The 21,880-nt window shown below is 33.1% G+C and overlaps 3 protein-coding genes across 7 annotated transcripts; 1 reads left to right on the top strand and 2 right to left on the bottom strand.

Moving 5' to 3' along the window:
• Window positions 1–330: 330 nt before the first annotated feature.
• LOC137820596 (CHY-type/CTCHY-type/RING-type Zinc finger protein) lies at window positions 331–6,087 on the bottom strand. Of its 5 annotated transcripts, none has more exons than XM_068624751.2 (13): window positions 5,954–6,087; window positions 5,086–5,134; window positions 3,537–4,239; window positions 3,366–3,453; window positions 2,845–2,904; window positions 2,701–2,733; window positions 2,095–2,172; window positions 1,771–1,814; window positions 1,398–1,438; window positions 1,207–1,289; window positions 1,016–1,107; window positions 822–933; window positions 331–617 (listed from the first exon to the last, which is right to left on the bottom strand). In XM_068624751.2, the coding sequence occupies exons 3-13, from the start codon at window positions 3,710–3,712 to the stop codon at window positions 507–509; spliced, it is 918 nt and encodes a 305-aa protein (XP_068480852.1). In that variant the 5' UTR covers window positions 3,713–4,239; window positions 5,086–5,134; window positions 5,954–6,087; the 3' UTR covers window positions 331–506. The 5 variants fall into 5 exon arrangements, with proteins under 5 accessions (XP_068480852.1, XP_068480850.1, XP_068480853.1 ...); XM_068624749.2 differs by having other exon boundaries at window positions 3,537–3,778; XM_068624752.2 differs by having other exon boundaries at window positions 3,537–3,778; window positions 5,958–6,075.
• A 5,219-nt stretch (window positions 6,088–11,306) lies between these two features.
• Window positions 11,307–16,603, bottom strand: LOC137821502 (uncharacterized). The gene is made up of 9 exons (XM_068626122.2): window positions 16,474–16,603; window positions 16,049–16,320; window positions 14,864–15,524; window positions 14,351–14,550; window positions 14,011–14,255; window positions 12,813–13,709; window positions 12,373–12,534; window positions 11,853–12,090; window positions 11,307–11,732 (listed from the first exon to the last, which is right to left on the bottom strand). The coding sequence occupies exons 2-6, from the start codon at window positions 16,318–16,320 to the stop codon at window positions 13,015–13,017; spliced, it is 2,073 nt and encodes a 690-aa protein (XP_068482223.2). The 5' UTR covers window positions 16,474–16,603; the 3' UTR covers window positions 11,307–11,732; window positions 11,853–12,090; window positions 12,373–12,534; window positions 12,813–13,014.
• A 1,523-nt stretch (window positions 16,604–18,126) lies between these two features.
• LOC137821503 (molybdate transporter 1) lies at window positions 18,127–19,784 on the top strand. The gene has a single exon (XM_068626125.2). The coding sequence runs from the start codon at window positions 18,164–18,166 to the stop codon at window positions 19,538–19,540; it is 1,377 nt and encodes a 458-aa protein (XP_068482226.1). The 5' UTR covers window positions 18,127–18,163; the 3' UTR covers window positions 19,541–19,784.
• Window positions 19,785–21,880: the final 2,096 nt, after the last annotated feature.

Genomic DNA, 21,880 nt, shown 5'->3' with positions numbered 1-21,880 from the left:
TTGCTTGAAGTTGTTAAAACATTCTTGTGACATTTGAAGTTATTTAAAAAAAAAAATACTTTTACAGGTAACTGCTCCTTACAAATAAAAAACAATATGTTGTCCAAAATTCTAATAATAATAATAATTTTATTATGTTCCCTAATTAAATCTAAATAATTCCTTAAAATTTTCTTTCATTAAAATACAAACACAAGGAACACAAATCACATTTTTTAATATATTAAACAACTCAAATAAATTACTTCCATAGATGTTCTAATATAAAATTGACTATAGCTCAACTGTTGAGATAATTAAGATTTCGACCGTAGAAACATATATATAAAGTAACAGCAAATTTGAAAGTTCAGATTATCCCAAACAAACGTTACATAGTGAAGAAACCTTAACTAGTTTGCCCCCAACATCATAACTGGTGACCCACATGATAAACAGTATTTTTCTTGCATGTGTTTTGGTCTGCCTGTAGTTGAAATAAAAACTCCCACATGTAAGGCATTTCCTCAGCCTCTTATCTGTCGTGTGTTGTAGGATTTGCAGTTCAAGCACTTTTGAGCAACAAGATGGAACTGGACGTGAGAAGTTTTAGTGCAATCATTACAAAGAATCCAAATCTGTTGAGGGAATATCACCTTTAGTTCTTCACAAATCAGAAGGTCAGGTAACTTTTCTATAGTGTTTAATTCAGAACAAATTTCTAAAAGTTAACTATTGATTCATTATACAACATTGTTGCATAGTTTATTAATATGAGGATCTTATTACAGCATACAACACCATCACACGAAAACAAAAATAAAGATAGAGATACTACTTACCATTTTGTTTCGATATGCTTCAGGCATTGGTGTAGCAGCAATCTGCAAGTCAAACTTCTCCCAAATCATTGACATGTCACAAACTGACTTGGAGCAGAGAGGGCATGCATACCTGATGCAGAATCAAATACAAAATCAGCTCATTTCAAGCAGATAGATGTGGAACAAGAGAGGAGACGAGCTGTGATACTCACTGGAAATGTTCCCCCATTTCATTCAGGCAGCTCTTATGTATTGTATGTCCGCAAGGCAAAACAAGGACATCATTCACAGATTCAAACAAGTACTGTAATCACCAAATTTGTTGCACTTTGTCAATTTCAGAAACTCAACAAATTGGGAATAGTCTCGGAGGTGCTGAAATAAGAGATTTGTAAAATGTTACCTCGAAACAAATGGGGCAATCGTGATGCATTGCTCCTTCCACACAAGGGTGACTGTTTTTCATCTGAGTTGAGTAGCAACAACCTGTGCAAAGAAATCATGAAAGCATGACCAGTATGTAAATCATTTTGACACCATTGTGTTGACATTTAGTGTTTATTAAAACAACATGGGATACAAACATACACTTACCACATTTGAAGCAGTGGAAGACATTTTCACATCCTCCGGTTCTGTATCAAAACATATCCCACTCAATCAGTCTGAATCTTGATACTAAATAAAGTCAATCTAACAGTTTGCAAAGTACATTGATGAGTCAATCTATATGTAAAGAACAGGCACAAGATGCAGGTTTAACCCTGAGTAATACAGCTGGAGGGTTCAATATTTCAGATAATTTAACTTGATTCTCATAAACACTTCTAGAAGAAATAATAAATTTCTTCATAAATTATAGTTTATAGACAAATTAGCTTATATGCATAACGTGTGAAATAACTAATTTTAATTCTAGTTCATACTTTTCTCTCAAAAATACTGGTAACATATCAGGGGTTCATACCTGCAAATTCCACAGCCACTGCAATGATATTGCTTCTTAGATACCTGCAGCAGATAAAATAATCAAGACAGTTTAATAATGTAACAAATTCTATCTAACAAATATGTGAAAAGACAGTCAGCATTACTAAACATGCAACATAATGGAAATCTGGATAGTTAACAGTTCATATAATCAGTTAAAATCCATCACCAAACCACTTACCTCAGTAAAGAGAATAGAATCTGGCTATCCCACAGATAGAATAAATAGATATAAAGACACAAAACACAATACAAAAATAAAATAAAATAAAATAAAAAAGTTCCTGGATTAAGCGCTCACATCATCATCAAAGAGCTTACACGTCCCACAGAAGTACTTGCCCATACAAACACCACAGTTAATACAGTTTTGCTGAACCTGGAAGCAACATATATTGACACAAGAGAAAACTACTTTCATAGCATATTCTTAATGATGCAAAATTAATATTCATAGTGATCTTAAGGAGGGTTTGAAAAACAATGTATGAATATTCAGTAGTTTCAACTTTAAGGGGCACATTGCCCGGTCATATCTAGAAGATTGTAACAAAACTAGTAACTGTTTACACTTTGCCCAAACCATCTAAAAGATATTTCATAAAGTAATATGCTATACACATCTTATTAATACCTTGGTTTGTCCCTATTAAATATTATGAAGGAATATGTGTGTTCTATTTAATAGATAATGAGAAAAAAATTAAAATTCATTAACAGTGAAGGTAAATTTGGTACATTGATAAAATTATTTTAGAAATGTAATCAAATTCATAGGTCATCGCTCCTCTATTATTCGACAAAAACTTATTTAATCGCCCAATTAATTGGTAAATCTTGCATTACCATTATTAATATACCATTGTGGAAGATTACACTGAAAGATAGCAAGAAAATCTAAACTCACCTCTTGTTCGGTCCCACAAAGTGAACATATAACCTGCATTTATCGTGTTACTAATTAGCACTGCTTCAACATGAAATGACAAAAGGATATGGAGCACAGAATGGCAGATATCCAAATAAGTTATGTTAAAATAAATAAGGATACCTGTTTAACTTGATGGCGGGGAACATCGTGTCTGTGCTTCTGATCAATGTTGATATTATTCTAGAAAATAACAAGATAACAAAGCACCAAAAATTAAAAGGAATGCCAAACATAAAGGTTATACATAATGACACCTTTCCCTTCTATTCTCAGTTGTAAGTTATCTTGCACTTACACATAGTTTATGAGAAAGGATCACACATTAAAACCTCAAGAGAGAGAAAAAAAAACAGTAGGTCGAATTTACTGTCATTTGCTGTTCCAGTTTACACAATCTCTACTTGTAGGCAGGGCCACAAAATGACCCCAAAATGAAGGGGCAAGAAAAATTGAAATCACACATTCGTGTGGTTCAATGCATATTGCCTCAATTACACGAAAAAAAAGACAAAAAAAGGAGAGTTTCCTAATTTTGAAATAAGATGGAACCTTATCATTTGTGTAAAAAAGACAACAAGGGTAGATAAAGTATTTGAGTAAAAACAACTATAGCGAAATACTAGAATGGGAAATTAACTCACTTTTGCCTCATTGTGACAATGGCGGCAATTAAAAATCTCATTGCAACAGGGGGCCCTAATACGGCATCTTCTCCGGTAATGTTGACATCTGCAGGAGAAACCAATGTCTTTTACAAAAGAAAAGGGAATGCAAAAACGTAAATAGAAATAGTGTAGGAACATAGACTTTACCCATATTCCATATCTCCTCTCTCACGCAAATTATTGATCTTTTGACTTGATTCTTCTCCAAGTATGTGCTCTTCATTTGATGGTAGATGATTACACACATCTTTCTCAGTCACATGCTTCGTGTCCTTGCAGTCAAGCTGCAGAGACTCAGAGTGCAATACTGCCACCCCTCCCATGATGCTAGCTATCTTCAAATAAGATTAAAAGCAATCTAGAAGCAGGCAGTAAGTAAGCCTGATGACCTGCACGCAATAAATTATTTAGAAATAAGCCCGAAACTTCTAGAAGGCATATGTCGTTGCCCCCATCAAACCAGGTAAACACTGAATGCACTGTTGCTTTCTTCTACACTGCTGAAGATCAATTGAAAGCAGCAACAACAAAATTGAATTCAAGTTGGCCAGCTCCAATCAGTGATACTCCAAGAGGGAACACACCAAAACAAGAGCATACACAACAATTCCACATAAACCAATTGATTGCAACCAACAGAATGATCACTTGATTTCTTGAAGAACTTCTGGAACCAAGTCCCAGAATACTGGAGCCAACCAATAGACACTCCAACCATGTTTAAAACAATAAATCACTCGATCAAACATGCCTTCCAAATAATGAAGATGGAGTAAATATGTCTTAATTTTATTCTCAATGAAGGACTGGCCCTTCCTTACTCGGCGGTTCTGCACGACTCCTCCAAGAACTGAAACTTACCAAAAGCAAATATTTAAAAGGTTACTTTTCCAATTGGTCCCTACCTTGCTAAATTTTTCTGCATGACTCCTCCAAGAACTGAAATTTACCATGGTAGATTTTACTAACTATTACTTTTGGAAGAACAATTTAATCAAGTTTCTAACATGTTTATTAAATGGGAACTTAGTTATACAAAACTTAACAGCGAATTTAGGTTAAAAAAACCTATTTTAATAAATTTGCTCATAAACCATCTAAGCTGGAAAAAAAGCCTCTAAGGTCACAATACCAAATAAATCCCTTCAAGCACTCACATAGATGTTTTCATATAGGTTTTGTCATTGCTATAATTGACTGTATAGAAAAATCTTATCAAAAATTGACATACCAAAAAAGCCGATTTGAAAATTCAATGAAACTAAAGGACAAATAATTTAACTTATTACTAAAATTTCATGCAATCTGCAACTAGATAGATCCCTTTTGGTTAAATTAAAAACAAAATCTTCTTCTTTTTCTTCTTCTAGTCAGTTTAGTTAGTTTACTTGACAACTTATTCGTTCAAGGTCATTACCCCTTTGCAAAAGGAAGGTTCACACTACTGCAAGGACTAATCCATATTAAAGATTCAAAAGCATGATGTCCTTGCCCATATTCCAAACAGGTTTGTCTCCTATAGAAACTTCACTGGGCCGTAGATGAAAGGCGGGGCGGAAGAAAAAGGAACATCAAGATTGGTATTTTCATAATGAGGAATGCTACTCTTCCTAAGACTTGGTTAGAATTTATTAAAAATCATAATTTTCGGTGCTTTTAATTTCTAAATCATGAGAGAAAAATAAGTGGGACTCACCAGAAAGCGTTTTTTCTAGAACAGCCGAAGCATCAAGCCAACCCTTTCACTGTTCATACAGGCAAAGAAACAGATGCATAATCGTCATGAATTATGCAAAGGAAATTCCATAAATGCTTCAACAAAACCAAAGTTCTATCATATATCTTTTGTCGAAGCTAGTGAAAGGTATTAAAGAAAAACTTCAAAAATGGTATTGTAGCAAAAGGTAAGGATACGGTAATAAAGATGGTGCTTTTTGGGCAACTCCACCCTTCATATAAATAAAGGGATAATGTTTGATAAAGGGCATCCCCTGAATTTACAATCCCTGCAAAATATTCCACCGACATCACCAGCATCACTCTTCCCCCTCAAAACATTTGCAGTCACAAATCCTATATATTATACCTTACCGTCCATTGGCAAAGAAGAGGTATAGAGATTCTCTACAATAGAACATCTCCATAAGATTAGTATGAAAAAACTAACATAATACTAAGTAGTCCAAGTGTCACCCTCCACAAGCGGAAAGGACGATTCTAATTGTTGGAGCAGCAGAATCTATCTCTTACAGGTATAACACTCAATACACATCACTATAAATAGCTGTTTCTCATTCTGCGTTTGAATGCAGAATACACTCACGGGATTAATGGAGGTGATAGCCAAGGCAGAAAACGCTATAAGACACTGAAATTTCATTGTTGCACAAACACATCTTCATACAATCTGAATTATATATACAACAATAACATAAATGCAATCAATGCTTCTCAAAGCATTTAACAACACACCATTCAACTCCAAAACTAACCGTCCATAAAATCATCAAACACCACAAACTACTAAAGAAGAAGAAATGGTGAAAAATCTGTGGCAGTACTACCAACTTGGGAGCCGGAGAGAGGTGGGCGATCCAATTCAAAATTATAGATACTATGTGAAGTCCCAAATCGGAAGCAGAGATTGGTATCTCTCCCCTTACCCAGGATAAAAAGGATGTAGAGGAGTATCATAAAGAATTTACAAAAAAATCTCATTCCAATTTATAGGTCTGGGACATATGAGTCCTTTCGAGAGACTTCTGAATTTCCAACACTACCCATCTGCATTTGGTATTTTACATTTCAAATATTTTAATATATAAGATTGATTTTTCAATGCTAAACTTTAATATGAATTCAACATCTTTTTTTCTGATGAGAATAATTAAATTTTAATTTAATCATTATAAAATTGTCTGTGGTTAAAAATTCTCTATGAATTCTTTATTTATTATATATAATGTGTCATGATTTTTATTTCTTTCCACTTTGAGGGTGTTAAAGAAACAAATTCAAAGACAGATAACATTTATGAACTTATTTATTTAAATGATCCTCTTATAATAAAATGACCCTCTTGTAATAAAAAGATTGCTACAATCATTATGAATCTACTTACTTTCTTACTTCATATTAATGTGGTAATAGGGATTAGAAATTTGAAAGACATACAACACTATTAATGTAGCATGCACAATTATTTTATTAAGGTATCTTTTTAATTGAGTTTATTCTTAATTATTCACTATTATTTTGAAAAAAATAAATTGTTTAGTAATAAGGAGAAAAAATTAAATATTATATATGAATGTTTTTATTAATTTTGTTGTATTTTTTAATTAATTTAAATTTTCTTTTAAAATTTTCATGATAATTAAGTCTAATTATCATGTTTGAAGATAACACGTATGAAATTTAGAGAAGACACTTGTGATATTTAAAAGAGCAACGTGTATTAAATGCCATGTGTGTTAGCTGTGAGGTCTTGCACGAGTGACACCATCATCCGATAATCCGACAATAGCACCGCGAATTTCTGACATGGTCGGTTTGTCTGTAATAGTTTTTAAAATTATCCAAAAAGATTGATTATCTTTGACAAGACACAAACACAAGCAATTGAACTATATTCTTTAACATTCTACTTTACTACACTCTCTCACTCAAAGTTATTCCATTGGAAATGGGTGAAACTTCCTTTTGATCTGTTTATGGGAAAAAGAGTAAAATGTCAAAAAGATATGTTAAATAAATATAAAAGATCATCTTATAATGTATTATTTGTTTGGTGAAAGAAAAGAATTCACCTTAAATTTGTTTTCTTTAGAAAAAAATAAAATATAATAAAAATAGAGTGTTACTACATGAAGTAGGTTAGTGTTAGAGTTCATCAGTAATAATTATTATTAACAACAATAATAATTTAATTTCATCAGCATAGGAATAAACTTATAGTAAATTATAATAAAATATTATCAACATAAATTTTTAAATATAATAAATAGCAAATGATTTATTTATGTTACGACACGATTTTATTTTAAATAAACTTAATAAAATATATAATATAATTAATTATTTCTAAATAATTAAAAAAATTAATTTATAATATGAGATGACAATGTATATAAATATTCCTTGACGTGGTGAAGTGAGGTGAGATTTTTTAGTCTAAGAATTACTAAAATAGTAGTAAATATTTGACTTCATTTTAATAAATCCACATGCCAAATTCAACTCATTTTAGAAATGGAGAATTTATTGTTCATTGTTCATATGTTTATTTAAATAATTACTTGAATTCTTTGGCTCCGTAGACTTATAGATCTACTTATCCATCTCGAGAGATATTCAAATTGATATATACTAATCATCATTAATATCAAAATTGAATATAATTGCTTGTTACTCAGGACTTAAACAGTGTTGAGTGTTGGATTAAGAATAAAATGTCAGTATTTAAGTACTTATGTACAGTCAAATATATTTTTTATTATTTAGTTTTATTATCGGAAGTCCAAAAATTTATAAATATATGTAATAAATATAAAAAGATATATTTACTTAATACTCAATTATTTTTTATATTATTTATAAAAATTTCTTACTAACTTAAGCCTTTCTTATATAAGTACACATTTTTTCTATCTTTAGCAACTAATCAAAATTTATCATAAGAATCCACAAAATCAAATTTCATTCCTCTACACATTATTTAAAGCGATACTCTTCTTCGTGATAAAACAAAAAGAAAATAAAGTTTTTCTTCAATTAACAAAATACTGTTATCTATATGTTTTCTTCTACTTCTTATTTAACATACCATTAAACATGGACTCCATAAAATTTTCATTCTTGCTGTTCTCTTTCTCAGAATTTCCAAATAAGAGTTTTTAAGGATTGCCCTAATGTGTTAAGAATATCATGTTATGGAGAAGACGTAGGTTTCTTAAACTTCTTATAAAGCAAGTAATAAATTTAATAGAAGATAAATTTTTCCCACATCGACTAGAGATTAGGACATTTTATTGTATATAAGTGGATGCAAATCTCACCACATGAACCGGTTTTATGGGATTAAATTAGACTTAAAGTCATTAGGTACCTAGGTTATTGCGTAGTTATCTAATTACGGAACTATTGCCGATCTATATGAGCCAAGTGGAAAAAATTCGTTTATCATACTCTCATTCATGTGTTTCGTGACAAAGATAGTATTTGCCAGTGACAATAGTTGTGAGATTTATCTAATGAATTATTGAAAGCTGAAACGCAGATCAAATAAGAGTTTACTAGTTAGAAATTGTTATGAGGAAAAGAGATGAGATAGGAAAAGAATATTCATTCATACAGAGAAACTTACATAAAAACATTTACAAAAGAATAAAAAAAAGTAATATAACATAACTAGATGTTATTATCAATGTTATCATTCCCTTTGAATTTATGATTAGTATCGAGACTACCATAAGTTTTGTTGAACTTGATAACACTCAAAATGTATATCGAACTCAATATGTTTGGCCTTGAAGTGTGAGACAAGATTGGCAGCAAAAAGAACATTTTCAAGATTAACTGAATAATCCACTAGAATATTAGAGAAAATTCAAAGTTCTTTAATAAGAGACATGATCCGCGTAATTTTGGCAAACACGGTTGTAATACTCCTATATTTAGCTTTTGTACTACTTCTAGAAACCACTTGTTGCTTATGAGATCCCTGACAGATAATATTGGAGCGAACATACATGCAAAAATTTGTAGTAGACTTCCTATCATCCAAGTTTGATCTCCAATCTGCATCAATGAAGCTATTGATAGATGAAGTTGAAGATTTTTTAAAGAGAATACCCTAATGAATTATGCCATCAAGATATGTGAGAATTCGTTTGAAAACTTTCTTGAGGTTGATGCATGTATTGATTGACTTTGTTGACAGAGTAGGAAAGAGCACCAACTATGGACTTATAGAGTAGGATCATTGAAGGAGTCATATGTGTACGCTAGGATTTAGTTTCATGCATGCTTGCTTTGTGAAGAACTTGTTTAATGTATTTGGTCTAAGAAAAGTGAATATTGTAGTCCCTATGCCAAACCACTTTTATATCAAGAAAGTAATGTAATAGATGATATTTTAGTAGAGGAACTACTAATGAGTATAATATCATCAACATAAATAAGTATAAAAATAATTAATAGATTAGTAAACTTAGTGAACAAAGAAAGATCACTCTTTATTCAGTTAAAACCCATCAAGATTAAAGTCTGGCTTAACTTGTGAAACCCAGAGTGAGGAGCCTACTTAAGGCCATAAATAGCGTAATTAAGTTTACAAACATGTGTAGGATTAGAGAAAGAGAAATCAGGAGGTTATTGCATATATATGATCCTACATACATATTTTGGGTTTAATGGCAATATATATGATCCTACATACATGTACAATACATTTTTTTCATTGAAATCAGGAGTTTAATGGCAATATATATTTTGGGTTTGAATATACCTGCTGCTTTAGATCGTGTAAGCATGTGATGCTTGTTTTTAACCGATGGACAATCAATAGTAGTGTTATCTGCAGATGGTGGAGCTGAATTTCGTTGAACAGATGGTGATGGTGAGGCACTGGTTTGCATGTTAGTAGGGTGTGATAGTGAGGAAAGTAAAGATAAGTCATGTTGATAAGTCGACATATTACTTGATATCAAGCAAATAAACTGATATAGATATATCATTCTTGAGTGTTTTGATCTTGGCTCTATTTTGAGTAGTAGATACACAATCTATTCCATATATGAAAAAGAAGTGTTGAGGCCAACCACCTTAATGAGAAGGGGATTACTCATGGAAACTAGTAGTCACGCAATAAGCAACTGGTCTTATTCATGCAGCAGAAACTCTGGGTTGATGACATTATCGAGAGCATGCTCAGTGGAAAAAAATTTAGTAGGGTAATCTTGAGTTTCCAAGAACTTGGTAAGTTTCAAGTCGGGCAAACACTTGTTACTATCATAACAGGAAGTTATCTTCATCCAGTTTGATGGATATACTGGTGTATTAAAGGTGTGAGGAAGAAAATAGGAAGAGGAAGAAAAAATTTCAGAGTAGATTGCGGAAGAAAAAGGGGTAAAAGCCACGGTGAAACTCAAAGCTTTTGATACCATGTTATGAAGAAAAATAAGAGATAGGAAATAGAATATTCATTCAAGCAGGAAGTTTCAGATACAAAAACTTATATAACAACATTTCAAAGGAATAACAGATCAATATTATCATGAATAAAGTAAAAAATGTATGAGAAACAAGATTATTTTACTTTAAATACTTTTATAATTAATTTCTTTAGTTAATACTTGCAATTATTTTATATGCATACAAGCATCGTTACATAATTTTAATCAGGACTAACTTATGCACAACAATTTTATGCAGATGCGTGAAATCAAACTAAGGTTTGTTAATGGAAATTGTTTTACCACAAGTTAGCGACACAAGAAATGTCTTAGTTTTGGTTTGCGTAAGAATTCTTACGATTTCGTCCAACTATATTTTATACAAGATTGTGTAACTTACGGAAAAAATCTGACAAACTTTCTAGTTTTGGTTGTACATTCAATCATACTTATTGCCATTTGTATCTTAGGATAACGACAAAATATTACTCATGCAATTCTATCGTTGTCTCATATACCGAGGAGCTCAGAGATATAGAAAATTTATTGGATGGCGTGATATGCAAACATGTCTTTATCAGTCAGATGCAAGAAAAAAATATCAAGGATATTAACTTTTACCGTCACTGATAATAATCCACATGATTCCTTTTTTGATCATTCCTTTAACACTTACTTATTTTTCATTCTTAGTTTAATAAGGAACGGATTTTTTTTTATTGATTTATTTAGGACACAAATGTACTGCTACCCTCTTAAATTTAAGATACCCAAATAATTCACCTTTTTTACACTTTTTAGATAAATTCTAAGAAAAACCTTAAACCAGTCAAAAGTCTCCCAAATGAGCGTTTCCCTTTGGATAGGGAGAAAAACAGTAACAAGAAATTTCAACAGATATGAAACTGTGCAAATGGTTGATACCTCAACCATAGAATTCTATTTTGGTTTGAGATTGTAATATCTCTTTCAATGATGCTCTTGTTGAACTTAAGTAGGGTGGATGGGCTAATTGCCTGCGCATATGTCTTTTCTTAATACATTTCTTTCCACCTTTTATTATGTGAGATTTAACGATTTATCACCTGTGTATCTTCAACCAAGAGACCATAACCGAAATTGTGGGGAGCCTGGGAACCACATGAAAATCTACTTCAACAATCACGCCCTGAAAATCATCGAATCAATTGAGACATATCAAATCCATAAATATTGTATGGTGAGAATCAAATATGAAATTAATGAAAATGCCTGTTCAACTAGTGTACAAGTTGAATGACTCCCATACATGCAGGTGCCAGGCAACCACCACAGAGTTGGCGATTGTAGCACAGAAGTCAAAGGACTCCTGAAAGATTAACATGAAGACAACGATGTAGATTTCAAAGCAACTTAAAGCTCAGAGGGAAATGCATCTAGTCGTGGAATATCTACATAGCCCCATCATCAAGCATGAATAACTTTTTTCTCAATTCTGTAGCATAGCATGAACTTGGATTATTGTCTGTAGCTACCTTCAGGGCACGCTGATACAAAAACAATGGATGAAATTCCCAATTAGAGCAGTCAGAAGACCAAGAACATTCAGGATTGTTAAAAGGAACACCAGAAAGAAATATTTACTAAGTGATATAGAGTTATAGAGATTATAACCCATTATGCTTAGCCTATCAGTAGGGGATTTAGGAGGGTTGTATGAGGTTCCAAATTCAAACCTTGTTGTCATTATTGTACACACACAAACAATGTATAGTGGAAATAAAGCAAAGCATTAAAATAGTTTTTCTATATTAGATTTGATTGCTTACACAGATAGCATGATGGTTTGATCTGCAAAACACCTTAACGTCTGAATGCATGTTAAGAACCTCAACAAGACCCTGACTGTTTTGTTCCTTCCTTTTCATTTCTTTGGGCAAGCTGGAGTTCATCCTCCCCAAAGTAGTGAAAGCATCTGACAAATATTTAACCTGCCAGATAACAGCGTCAAATATGCATTAGAGAAGCTTCCTCAAACTTCCAGTAACCATGGGTCAAACTCCACCCTAAGCTGTATTTGGAAGGTCAATAATCTTTTAGCCTACTTGAAAGAAACAATGCATACACAAATGTATAAGCAAAAAACCGACGACACATTCCTAAACGAGTTTTAGTAACATAAATCTTGCAACGCTCCCACCCCAACAGCCGCGCCCCGCCCCTCACCCACCCAAAAAAAAAACAAGACAATAAAAGAACAGTTACATACGAAGAAAGGCTTGGACCATATGTAGCACTTCAAGAGAGATACTTCTGCAAAAAAGTCTTCTCCTTTAAGGCAATATTACATCAATTTTTATCCTTGCAAATTGATTACCCAAGGATAACAACTCACGACATAGCCTCAAGTGGATAAGCATAAAATTGAGCTTCTACCCAAACATAGTCAATCTATTTTCAAAATGGGCCAGTCACTGGATGCGTTGAAAAAGCAGAGGATTTTCAGCCATTTGAGAACTTAAATCAGGAGATATAGGCTGCAGCAATCCACTGTTGGAAAAGTCTTCCAAGGCCTTAATGTCTTGTTGCAAACGGGCCACATGTAGCATGGTATGGTCCAGAACTAAAGGATCATTAGGAGGATTTTCGAAAAGGGTGAGCAAAGCCTGTTTATAAACTTGAGCAGACAATGATGGTTTCACAACCTGCCGATGTCTACAGAAATTTGCCACCTTGATGACATGTTTACAGAGGTTTCCCAGCCTAGACCAGGAACAATCACAAAGTGAAAATTCTGAACCAGGATTCCAAACTGTATATACCAAGCTTCTGTCAGTCTGGGATAAAACTTTGGCAAGATGGAGATTTTGCTCATCCAGCATCACGTCAACATCAGGAATATGAAGAGCATGATGCCAAGCATTAGAGGTGTAAGAATTGCCCTGTAGATTCTCAAAATACCCTGTCTCTAAACTGTACTGATCCAACCAGTATAACGAGAGAAATTCAGTAGTTAAAGCATGGATTAACCAGTCAACTCTTGGCCAGGAATTACCATAATTCTCCTTCAGAAGCACAGATTTTAATTTTAGGTGATAGGATTCTATTGCAGCATGGGGTTCAGGTGTTGTCGCTGGGAATGACTTTATGGCATTAATCCACATATCTGCATGAGAAAGCACAGTGCCACGATAAACAAGAAACAGTATTAATTCTCAAAATACTCAAACGACTGGATACTCCCCTAATCATAATGAAAATAATTGGTCAGTTGTACAAACAGTAACGCAACTATTACCCAACAAAAACTAAGGCACTTATCTGGAGGTGAGACAGAATGAAATGAATTTGGATATAAAATCTAAATCAGAGTGTTTCAGATCAAAACTGATTATGATGTGTGGCTACTACAGCAAGAGCAGATATTTCCTCAATGAATACAAAATGAATCATCAATTGAACAATACCTATACTAGCTTGCCAATGGTTCTTGAAATAGTCCATAAAGGAACACTGGTCAACAAAAATTTGCATAAACTCTTCAACAGAATCCATAGCATTTGGCCCACATTTTGTACAGTACAGAATCCATCCCAAATGCATAAACATCTCCCGTTGCACCTCAAAGTTGCGGCATTTTTTGAGAAGTTTTTTAATCAAAGTACGGCGAACATGCCAGGCACATGATAGGATACGACACTGGAAAGCCTCTCTGCAATGAGCAAGATCTCACTCCATTTGCTATTCAGGTGGGTCTCTTAAAGAAAAGTTTAACAAAACTAAAAAGAACCACACTAATCTCTTTACCTTATGATAGAAAAGTGCAAAGATGGATCATCCAACAAAATAGCACCAGGCCTCCATCTGGGATCCTTGGTTCGTAATCTTTCAGATAGCAATACCATCCACTTATGAAAAGATTTACCAACAAAAGATGAGGCGATGATCCAGGCAACCGGAATTGCATTTTGAGATGAATTGAAAACAAGTAAAGAACATACAGGATACTGTCAGGGACAATAAAAAACACGTATGAGACATTCTAAAGTCCTGCAATATTCTGCTGACATAACAAATTTTTAATCATAACTAAAGAAGGCCTAGTTGTGTGTGTGTTATTCATCATTATATTGCTGAAATTGGTTATTACTAATGACCGAGACAGATTCAAGATGTACAATATATGTTTCTTCTAAACATGCCCTTTTCCCATCTAAACAAGCTAAAAATTATACCCTTTGGCTAGTCCTGACTCAGATAACTTAGTAATAAAATGTAAGTTCCTCGGTTGAAAAGGTAAACACGAGCAATGTGCAATACCTTGAGCTTCTTCAAGCCAAAACCTGAATGAAAGGAAATTAAACTATTATTTCCATAACGGAGCATTTGTTGCAGCTGCCAATCTGTCTGTATACCCAACACAAATGGTTCTGAAGCTGAGTTATCTTGAAAATAGAAAACATGCTTCTGATGCCTCTGAACCCACATCTTTACACTGCATCCATCATTTTCGTGTAGCTCATGTGAAGAATTACGAATAGTCCTTTCCATGTTACGCACATCATTTCGAGTGAGAAAATCATCACGGTTTTGGGGGCCACCTTGCTTCTGCATCTCCTCTGTATGATGTTGTATTATCTTGTCCAAAGACATTCCAGCATAAAGCATAGACATCACTTTCTGGCGTAAGTCATCAGAAATTCGAGGAGCATACATAGCTCTCGTCCCCACGGCATCCCTGTCAAGCAATCCATGACATGGTGCCCCTGATTTATCTACATGCCTTCTTTGGTTATATATGATTAGCGCAAGGAGGGGCCTGGTGTACAGTCTTTTAATAGTGAAATGACAAAGGCACCCCCTCATCATGTGACGCCTCCCCGGCCTGCTCCCCTTCCCTGAAACAGGCTTGGTGCTCATACCATCCCCTACACCTGAGTCACTCTCTCTGTAGTCTTCAGGACCATAAGAACACCAGTATCTAAATATCAATGCATGGTTTCATATTGCCAATTAGCTAAATCCGTTCAGATGTTTTAAGTCAACTGAGGCTTAAATCGCATAAACTATAAAAACAAAAAGATCTACAATTTGACGGAAAAATGAATAAATAGTTTATAAATAGAGAGTTTTTATAAGAACTTCCAACAGAAAAAAAAAAAATTACATACGCAAAATTTAGCTTATGCTTAAGTTAAAAAATATTAGAGAAGTTTCATGAGATAGCTTCTACAGATTAGCTTATGCATTTTAGCATAATCCACAAGCCAATAAGTGTTTATAGAGAAATTTCTCCCAAACAGACCCATATTGTCATCCAATCTCAAATGGCATTTATGATAAGTTTGTTGGCCTCTAGAATAACTATCTTAAAATTCACATCCGTCATGGTTCCTGATTGGTTGAAATTAAACCCAATTTTACTTCTACACCAACCATACATAGAAATTAAACTAAACAAATAGTAAGTATTGTAAGTTTGAATTGAAAGAAAACTAATCTTACAGAGTGTATTCAAGGTAACCATCAACCCTTGGTTTGGCAATGCTTCCTTCAGCTCTCTTCCTTCTTGATTCTATGCGAAAACTCGCAGGGCACTCGGGATTGGAAGATTCCCCTTTGACAAAATCATCAACTCTGGCAAAAGGAATGAGAGCAATATCGTCACCACCTTGGCGACCACCTTCCAATTTAACCCAATTTATGTAAGCAGCAGATAACTCGGTACAAAGAGGGTCCTGCACAGGAAGATTCAGAATGTCCTCCATTCTCGGCATCTAACATTCCCAAAACAAAATCAACAACTCAACATCTATCATGCATTTTCAATTCCAATTAATGAATTTTATCATCCACATTCTCCAAAATTAAACCCACTGAATTCGTGTAACATTAATAGTAAGAATTCTTCACGGGGAAATTTGGTTTACCTTGGTCGCATTCGCGTCAACGAAGCAGATGCAATGCTTTCGGGATAAACAAGAAGTGAACTCAGGGAGTGAAACAAGAACTCTTTGACAGAGTAGCGACACAAAGAGGCTGTTTCTTACTGCACCTCTATATATTCTTCTCTCAACTCCATAAATAGTCATATTTTCAAAATTACCTCTCTATAATATTTCAGATTACGTAATCTGAAAGTTTTTATTCAAATTTGTAATTAGCTTCTGGATTATATAATTCGAAATTTTTTTTTTTCAGATGCATGATTAATTTTTTTATTATGTAATCTAGAAGTTTTTTTTAGTTTCCGGATTACATAATCCAAAAGCTACGGTAGCACGAAAAGGATAAAAGGGTATTTTCACTTTTTGATGGATAGAAGAAGAACCTATGGAGGTGCAGAAAGAAACAGTCTAACATAAGAACTCTGCTTCTTGTTGAAATGGGCCTACTAAGTCCGTTTGTAGTATGGTGGAGAATGCTTTTGCACCCCATTGTTTACTATACAACCCATGGGGATGTAAAAGACAAAACTAGTCATAAGCCTTTCAAGTTTTTTGTTTTTTATTCTCTTTTCTTTCCTGCACTCACTTTCTCATAGTGTCGCTGTCCCTGTTGTAGCCGTCAAATTGTGATTGTTGTCGTCCTAGATTATTGTTAGCAATTCCTTACTGCACCCAACATTTTTGAAATTATTTATTTTTGAATATATATTCGTGGGTGTAAACAATGCAAAATTTGTAAATATATATTCTATGATAATATCAGTAGATAATACTAAATTTACCTACTAATTTAAATATGTGTATAATATTTATAAGTAATACTAAATTTATCTACGAATTTATATCTGTAAATAAAAATTTATAAATAATATTAAATTTTTTTAGTATTTTAAATTGGTATCTAAATATAAATATTATTTATTATTATTATTATTAAAAAATTAAATACATTGATATTTCATAAATTAAATAATTCTATTTTATGTACTTTTCAGTCACATTAGTTAAATCAACTATAAAAAATTTATTTGTTTTAAAATTCACTTTCGAATATCTTTCCCTTCTTCTCCTTCTCTTTACACTCCCACCTCTTTCAAACAAAGCCTTAAAAGTGAATTTGAAACACTCATATATTAATATATGGAATACTTTTCTTTCTCCCAACATGTTTGTAGAACAAAAGACATTTTGAGAATGATCACGACCTTTGATAACCCAAATATAATTTATAATTAATAATTACATTAATTTTATTTTTTTATAAAAAGTTTCATTTAGATATCACTATATCACTTGGCATGTTAGCTAGGCGGACACCTCATTTAACAACAATCATCTGTCATCACATAAAAAAATAGAAAATAAAAAAATACGAGAGAGTAAAGTAAAACTCTTGTATTAATAAAAACGATAAGTAGAGTATAGCTATTCATAAATAATTCTAATAATAATGTATATTATACCTGATTATCTACATAAATTATCACACACATTTCATTTAACGAAAAATATGATTGCATCGCACAAAAGTTAAGACAAAGGAATCAATAAAATAAGAAAAATATTTATTTGAAATGGAAACACATGGTTTGATAGGCGTATAAAAACATTCCCTTTCACCCTTCTCATGCATCATTCTTCAGCTTACCCAATACGCTCTCATTCCATTTCCATGGCACCACCGTCCTCAAGTTGCTCCACCGTGCACAGAGTCAAACGCAACCTCCTTATGCGTTCCACCTGGTCCGAACTCAACGGCGCCATGGGTGACCTAGGCACCTACATACCAATAGTCCTGTCCCTAACCCTAGCAAAACACCTCAATCTCGGCACCACATTGATCTTCACTGGCTTCTACAACATCGTCACCGGCGCCATCTACGGCGTCCCCATGCCCGTCCAGCCAATGAAGTCCATCGCCGCCGTCGCCCTCGCGGACCCCACCTTCTCCATTCCCGAGATCATGGCCTCCGGGATCCTCACCGGAGCTGTCCTCTTGGTGCTGGGACTCACAGGACTCATGCAGCTAGCTTACAAGCTCATTCCCTTATGCGTCGTGAGGGGAATTCAGCTCGCACAGGGCTTGTCCTTCGCGTTGACCGCGGTCAAATATGTGAGGAAAGTGCAGGATCTCCCCAACTCCGCATCCTTGGAGAAAAGGCACTGGCTTGGGTTTGACGGGTTGATTCTCGCTGTAGTATGTGTTTGTTTCATTGTTACTGTAAATGGTGCTGAGGAAGACCGTTGTCTTCGTCAGGAACAAGATGAAGAAGAAGAAGAAGTAGTAGTTATTAGCCGTGAAACCCAAGTTAGAAGTAAAATGAGGACGATGAGAAGGGTTTTTTTCTCCCTTCCTTCTGCTTTTCTGGTGTTTGTGCTGGGTGTGATTATGGCTTTTGTAAGAAGGCCTAGGGTTATGCATGAGTTTAAATTTGGACCCTCTTCCATAGAGGTGGTGAAAATGTGTAGACATGCATGGAGGCAAGGGTTTATAAAGGGTACTGTTCCTCAACTCCCATTGTCAATTTTGAACTCTGTGATAGCGGTTTGTAAGCTCTCATCAGACTTGTTTCCGGGTAAGGATTTTTCAGTGACATCGTTGTCTGTAACTGTGGGGCTGATGAACCTTGTGGGAGGGTGGTTTGGGGCCATGCCATGTTGCCATGGGGCAGGTGGGCTTGCGGGGCAGTACAAGTTTGGAGGGAGGAGTGGAGGGTGTGTGGCACTTCTTGGTGCAGCCAAATTGGTGCTGGGGTTTGTGTTGGGGAGTTCTTTGGCTCACTTTTTCAACCAGTTTCCGGTGGGGATATTAGGGGTGTTGCTGTTGTTTGCTGGGGTTGAACTAGCCATGGCTTCTAGGGACATGAACACCAAACAAGATTCCTTTGTTATGCTTGTTTGCACTGCAGTTTCTTTGGTGGGTTCCAGTGCAGCTCTTGGATTTTTGTGTGGGATGATTGTTTTTGTGCTTCTGAGGCTCAGGGATTGGACCAATGGTAAACCACTTAATGCTATTTGGAAGCATGAAGACCCCAATGAACCAGTGTGAAGAAAAACTTAGGATATTATTATATATCATTATCTATATATGTTGTTGCTTGCTTGTAATGGGTTATTAGTGTGTTGTAGTGTAAATACTTGCATGACTTACAATAAATGCTTCTCATGCAAGTTTCTCTTCTTCTTTTTTCCAATTATTCTAGCTTTTTTGGGATTTGATAGGCAACTATAGAAGTTTCACTCATGTACTGTACTTTTAAGGAAAGAATATAAATGTAGCTTGTGCTTCAGGTTTTGCTATGGCTCTTATTTTATCTGGTCACATATATGTCTCTAATGTATTTATTTATTTTAAAATATCAAAAAATAAATAAATATGAATCAAGATAGCTTAATTCTTATACGGAATAAAACAAAAAACAATCAAAATCTCCATTTAAAGAATGTAAATTCTCGAAAGTTTATCAAAAATTACTTATTAAAAATAAACGAATATCAAGTCAACAATTAACAACTAAAGATACCTTTGAAACAAACTAATACCTCTCAATCCCAGTCTTCTAAAACAAAAGGTCTAGAAGTTCAAAAATTCTTGATCAAATGCATACAAGTCAGAGGATCTATGCACTAATCAGAATATTATAAGCTTGTAGAAATAACTTTAGAGGTAATCTAAGACGACATTTAGTTGAACCAAGTTGAAAATTCATATCAATCACTCCACCTTTAAAAATGTGTATATTTCCATGTCTCCTCCTTTAAGAATGATCAATCACTCTAATGTACGTGTAAAATGGTGAGTATCTAGTTGTGATGGTTTGTCACTTTCTTAGGTCATGTTTATAGGTTTTTTCACCTAAATGATGCAATTTGTAATGGATATTACATAAATGGGTAAAAATTAATTAATTATGAATTTGGGTAAGTCACGTAATAAAGGGATGACTATAGTCATTAGACAGAGACACGACGGTTGGTCTGAGCTGAATGGACACCAAAGTCGTACCATAAATGAAAGTTGAAATCGTCATTGGCATGCGCCACTTTATTTAAAAATGTGATTAAATTAAATAATTAGTTACTATATTGAATAAATTAAATATTTCTATAGACTAAAGAATTATTAGTATCTAAAGTAGTTTCTAAATTTATAAACTAGTTTCTAAATTAGTATCTAATTAGCTACCAAGGTTTTAGCTAACAATTTTAGAATATAAAATATTTTGTAGCTAAAACTTTGGTAACTAAATAGATACCAATTTAGAAATTAAATTTTAAATCTTATCAATATTAGAAAATACTTTAGATACCAATGAATTTTTTAGTCTCTAAGATAATATTTAATTTAGTCTATATAGTGACTAATTATTTTTTGTCTCTAAAATTAGTTTATATTTAATTTAGAGACTAGTTATTATGTTGACTAAATTAAATATTATTTTAGAGACTAACAAATTATTCGTATCTAAAGTTATTTATATTATTAATAAAAAAATTATAAAATAATTTCTAAATTGGTATCTAAATTAGCTACCAAGATTTTAATTACTAATATTTTAGATTATAAATTAATCTTTAAAAGACTAATAGAGACTAATTTAGAGTTAAAGTAGTAAGTAGCTAAAACCTTGGTAATTCATGGTTAGATACAAATTTCACTACAAGAAAAATCATGAAATAAAAACCAATTTTAGAGACAAAAAATAATTAATTGCTATAGTGACTAAATTAAATATCATTTTAGATACTAATAAATTTTTGGTTTCTAAATTAGTTTCTATTATTGTTAAATGGTTTCTAAATTGGTATCTAACTAACAACCAGTTTTTGCTACCAAATTTAGAAACTAAATAATTGGTAGTTAAAACCTTAGTAGCCAATTTTAGATACCAATTTAAAAACTATTTAACAATAATAGGAAACTAACATGAAATTTTTTGTTTCTACTTTAGTTACTATTGTAACTAATTATTTTGGTCTCTAAAATTTAGTTTCTATTTGATAATTTTCTTGTATTGTTTAGAAACTATTTTATAAATTTTTATTTAGAATAAAAACTATTTTAAATATTAATATATTTTTTTATTTATAAAATAGTATCTAATTTAGTAAAATAATAACTAATTATTTTTAATTTATAAATTTAATTGTTATTTAATAATTTTAATAGACTATAACACCTTTCCCATTTATATGAGAAGATTTGATATGATTGAATGATTATAATTTGACAAGGGTAGCTAGACCTTTATTTATCTTGCTAAAGAATTGATATCCAAAAAATGATGCCATGACGTACACCATTTCCAACAAAAGGAACTAACCATTACTAATAGTATAAATTTTGTGCTCCTTTTATAGTTTTTATTATCTCATACACGTCAAAGAT

This window comes from Phaseolus vulgaris, chromosome 9, assembly GCF_051622355.1.
Source record: "Phaseolus vulgaris cultivar YP4 chromosome 9, ASM5162235v1, whole genome shotgun sequence".
NCBI lineage: Eukaryota > Viridiplantae > Streptophyta > Magnoliopsida > Fabales > Fabaceae > Phaseolus > Phaseolus vulgaris.
Note: the sequence above shows the minus strand (reverse complement) of the source record. Positions and strands in the feature narration are given on the sequence as shown.

Excerpts from the sequence above, each read along its gene's own strand:
- LOC137820596 (XM_068624751.2), bottom strand. The coding sequence starts at position 3,712 with ATGGGAGGGGTGGCAGTATTGCACTCTGAGTCTCTGCAGCTTGACTGC. Across the intron at positions 2,734-2,844 it reads CCCGCCATCAAGTTAAACAG|GTTATATGTTCACTTTGTGG; the intron begins GTATCCTTATTT and ends CGATAAATGCAG. Across the intron at positions 934-1,015 it reads GAAATGGGGGAACATTTCCA|GTATGCATGCCCTCTCTGCT; the intron begins GTGAGTATCACA and ends ATTCTGCATCAG.
- LOC137821502 (XM_068626122.2), bottom strand. The coding sequence starts at position 16,320 with ATGCCGAGAATGGAGGACATTCTGAATCTTCCTGTGCAGGACCCTCTT. Across the intron at positions 14,256-14,350 it reads TTGCACTTTTCTATCATAAG|AGAGGCTTTCCAGTGTCGTA; the intron begins GTAAAGAGATTA and ends TGCTCATTGCAG. Across the intron at positions 13,710-14,010 it reads CCATTGGCAAGCTAGTATAG|ATATGTGGATTAATGCCATA; the intron begins GTATTGTTCAAT and ends TTTCTCATGCAG.
- LOC137821503 (XM_068626125.2), top strand. The coding sequence starts at position 18,164 with ATGGCACCACCGTCCTCAAGTTGCTCCACCGTGCACAGAGTCAAACGC.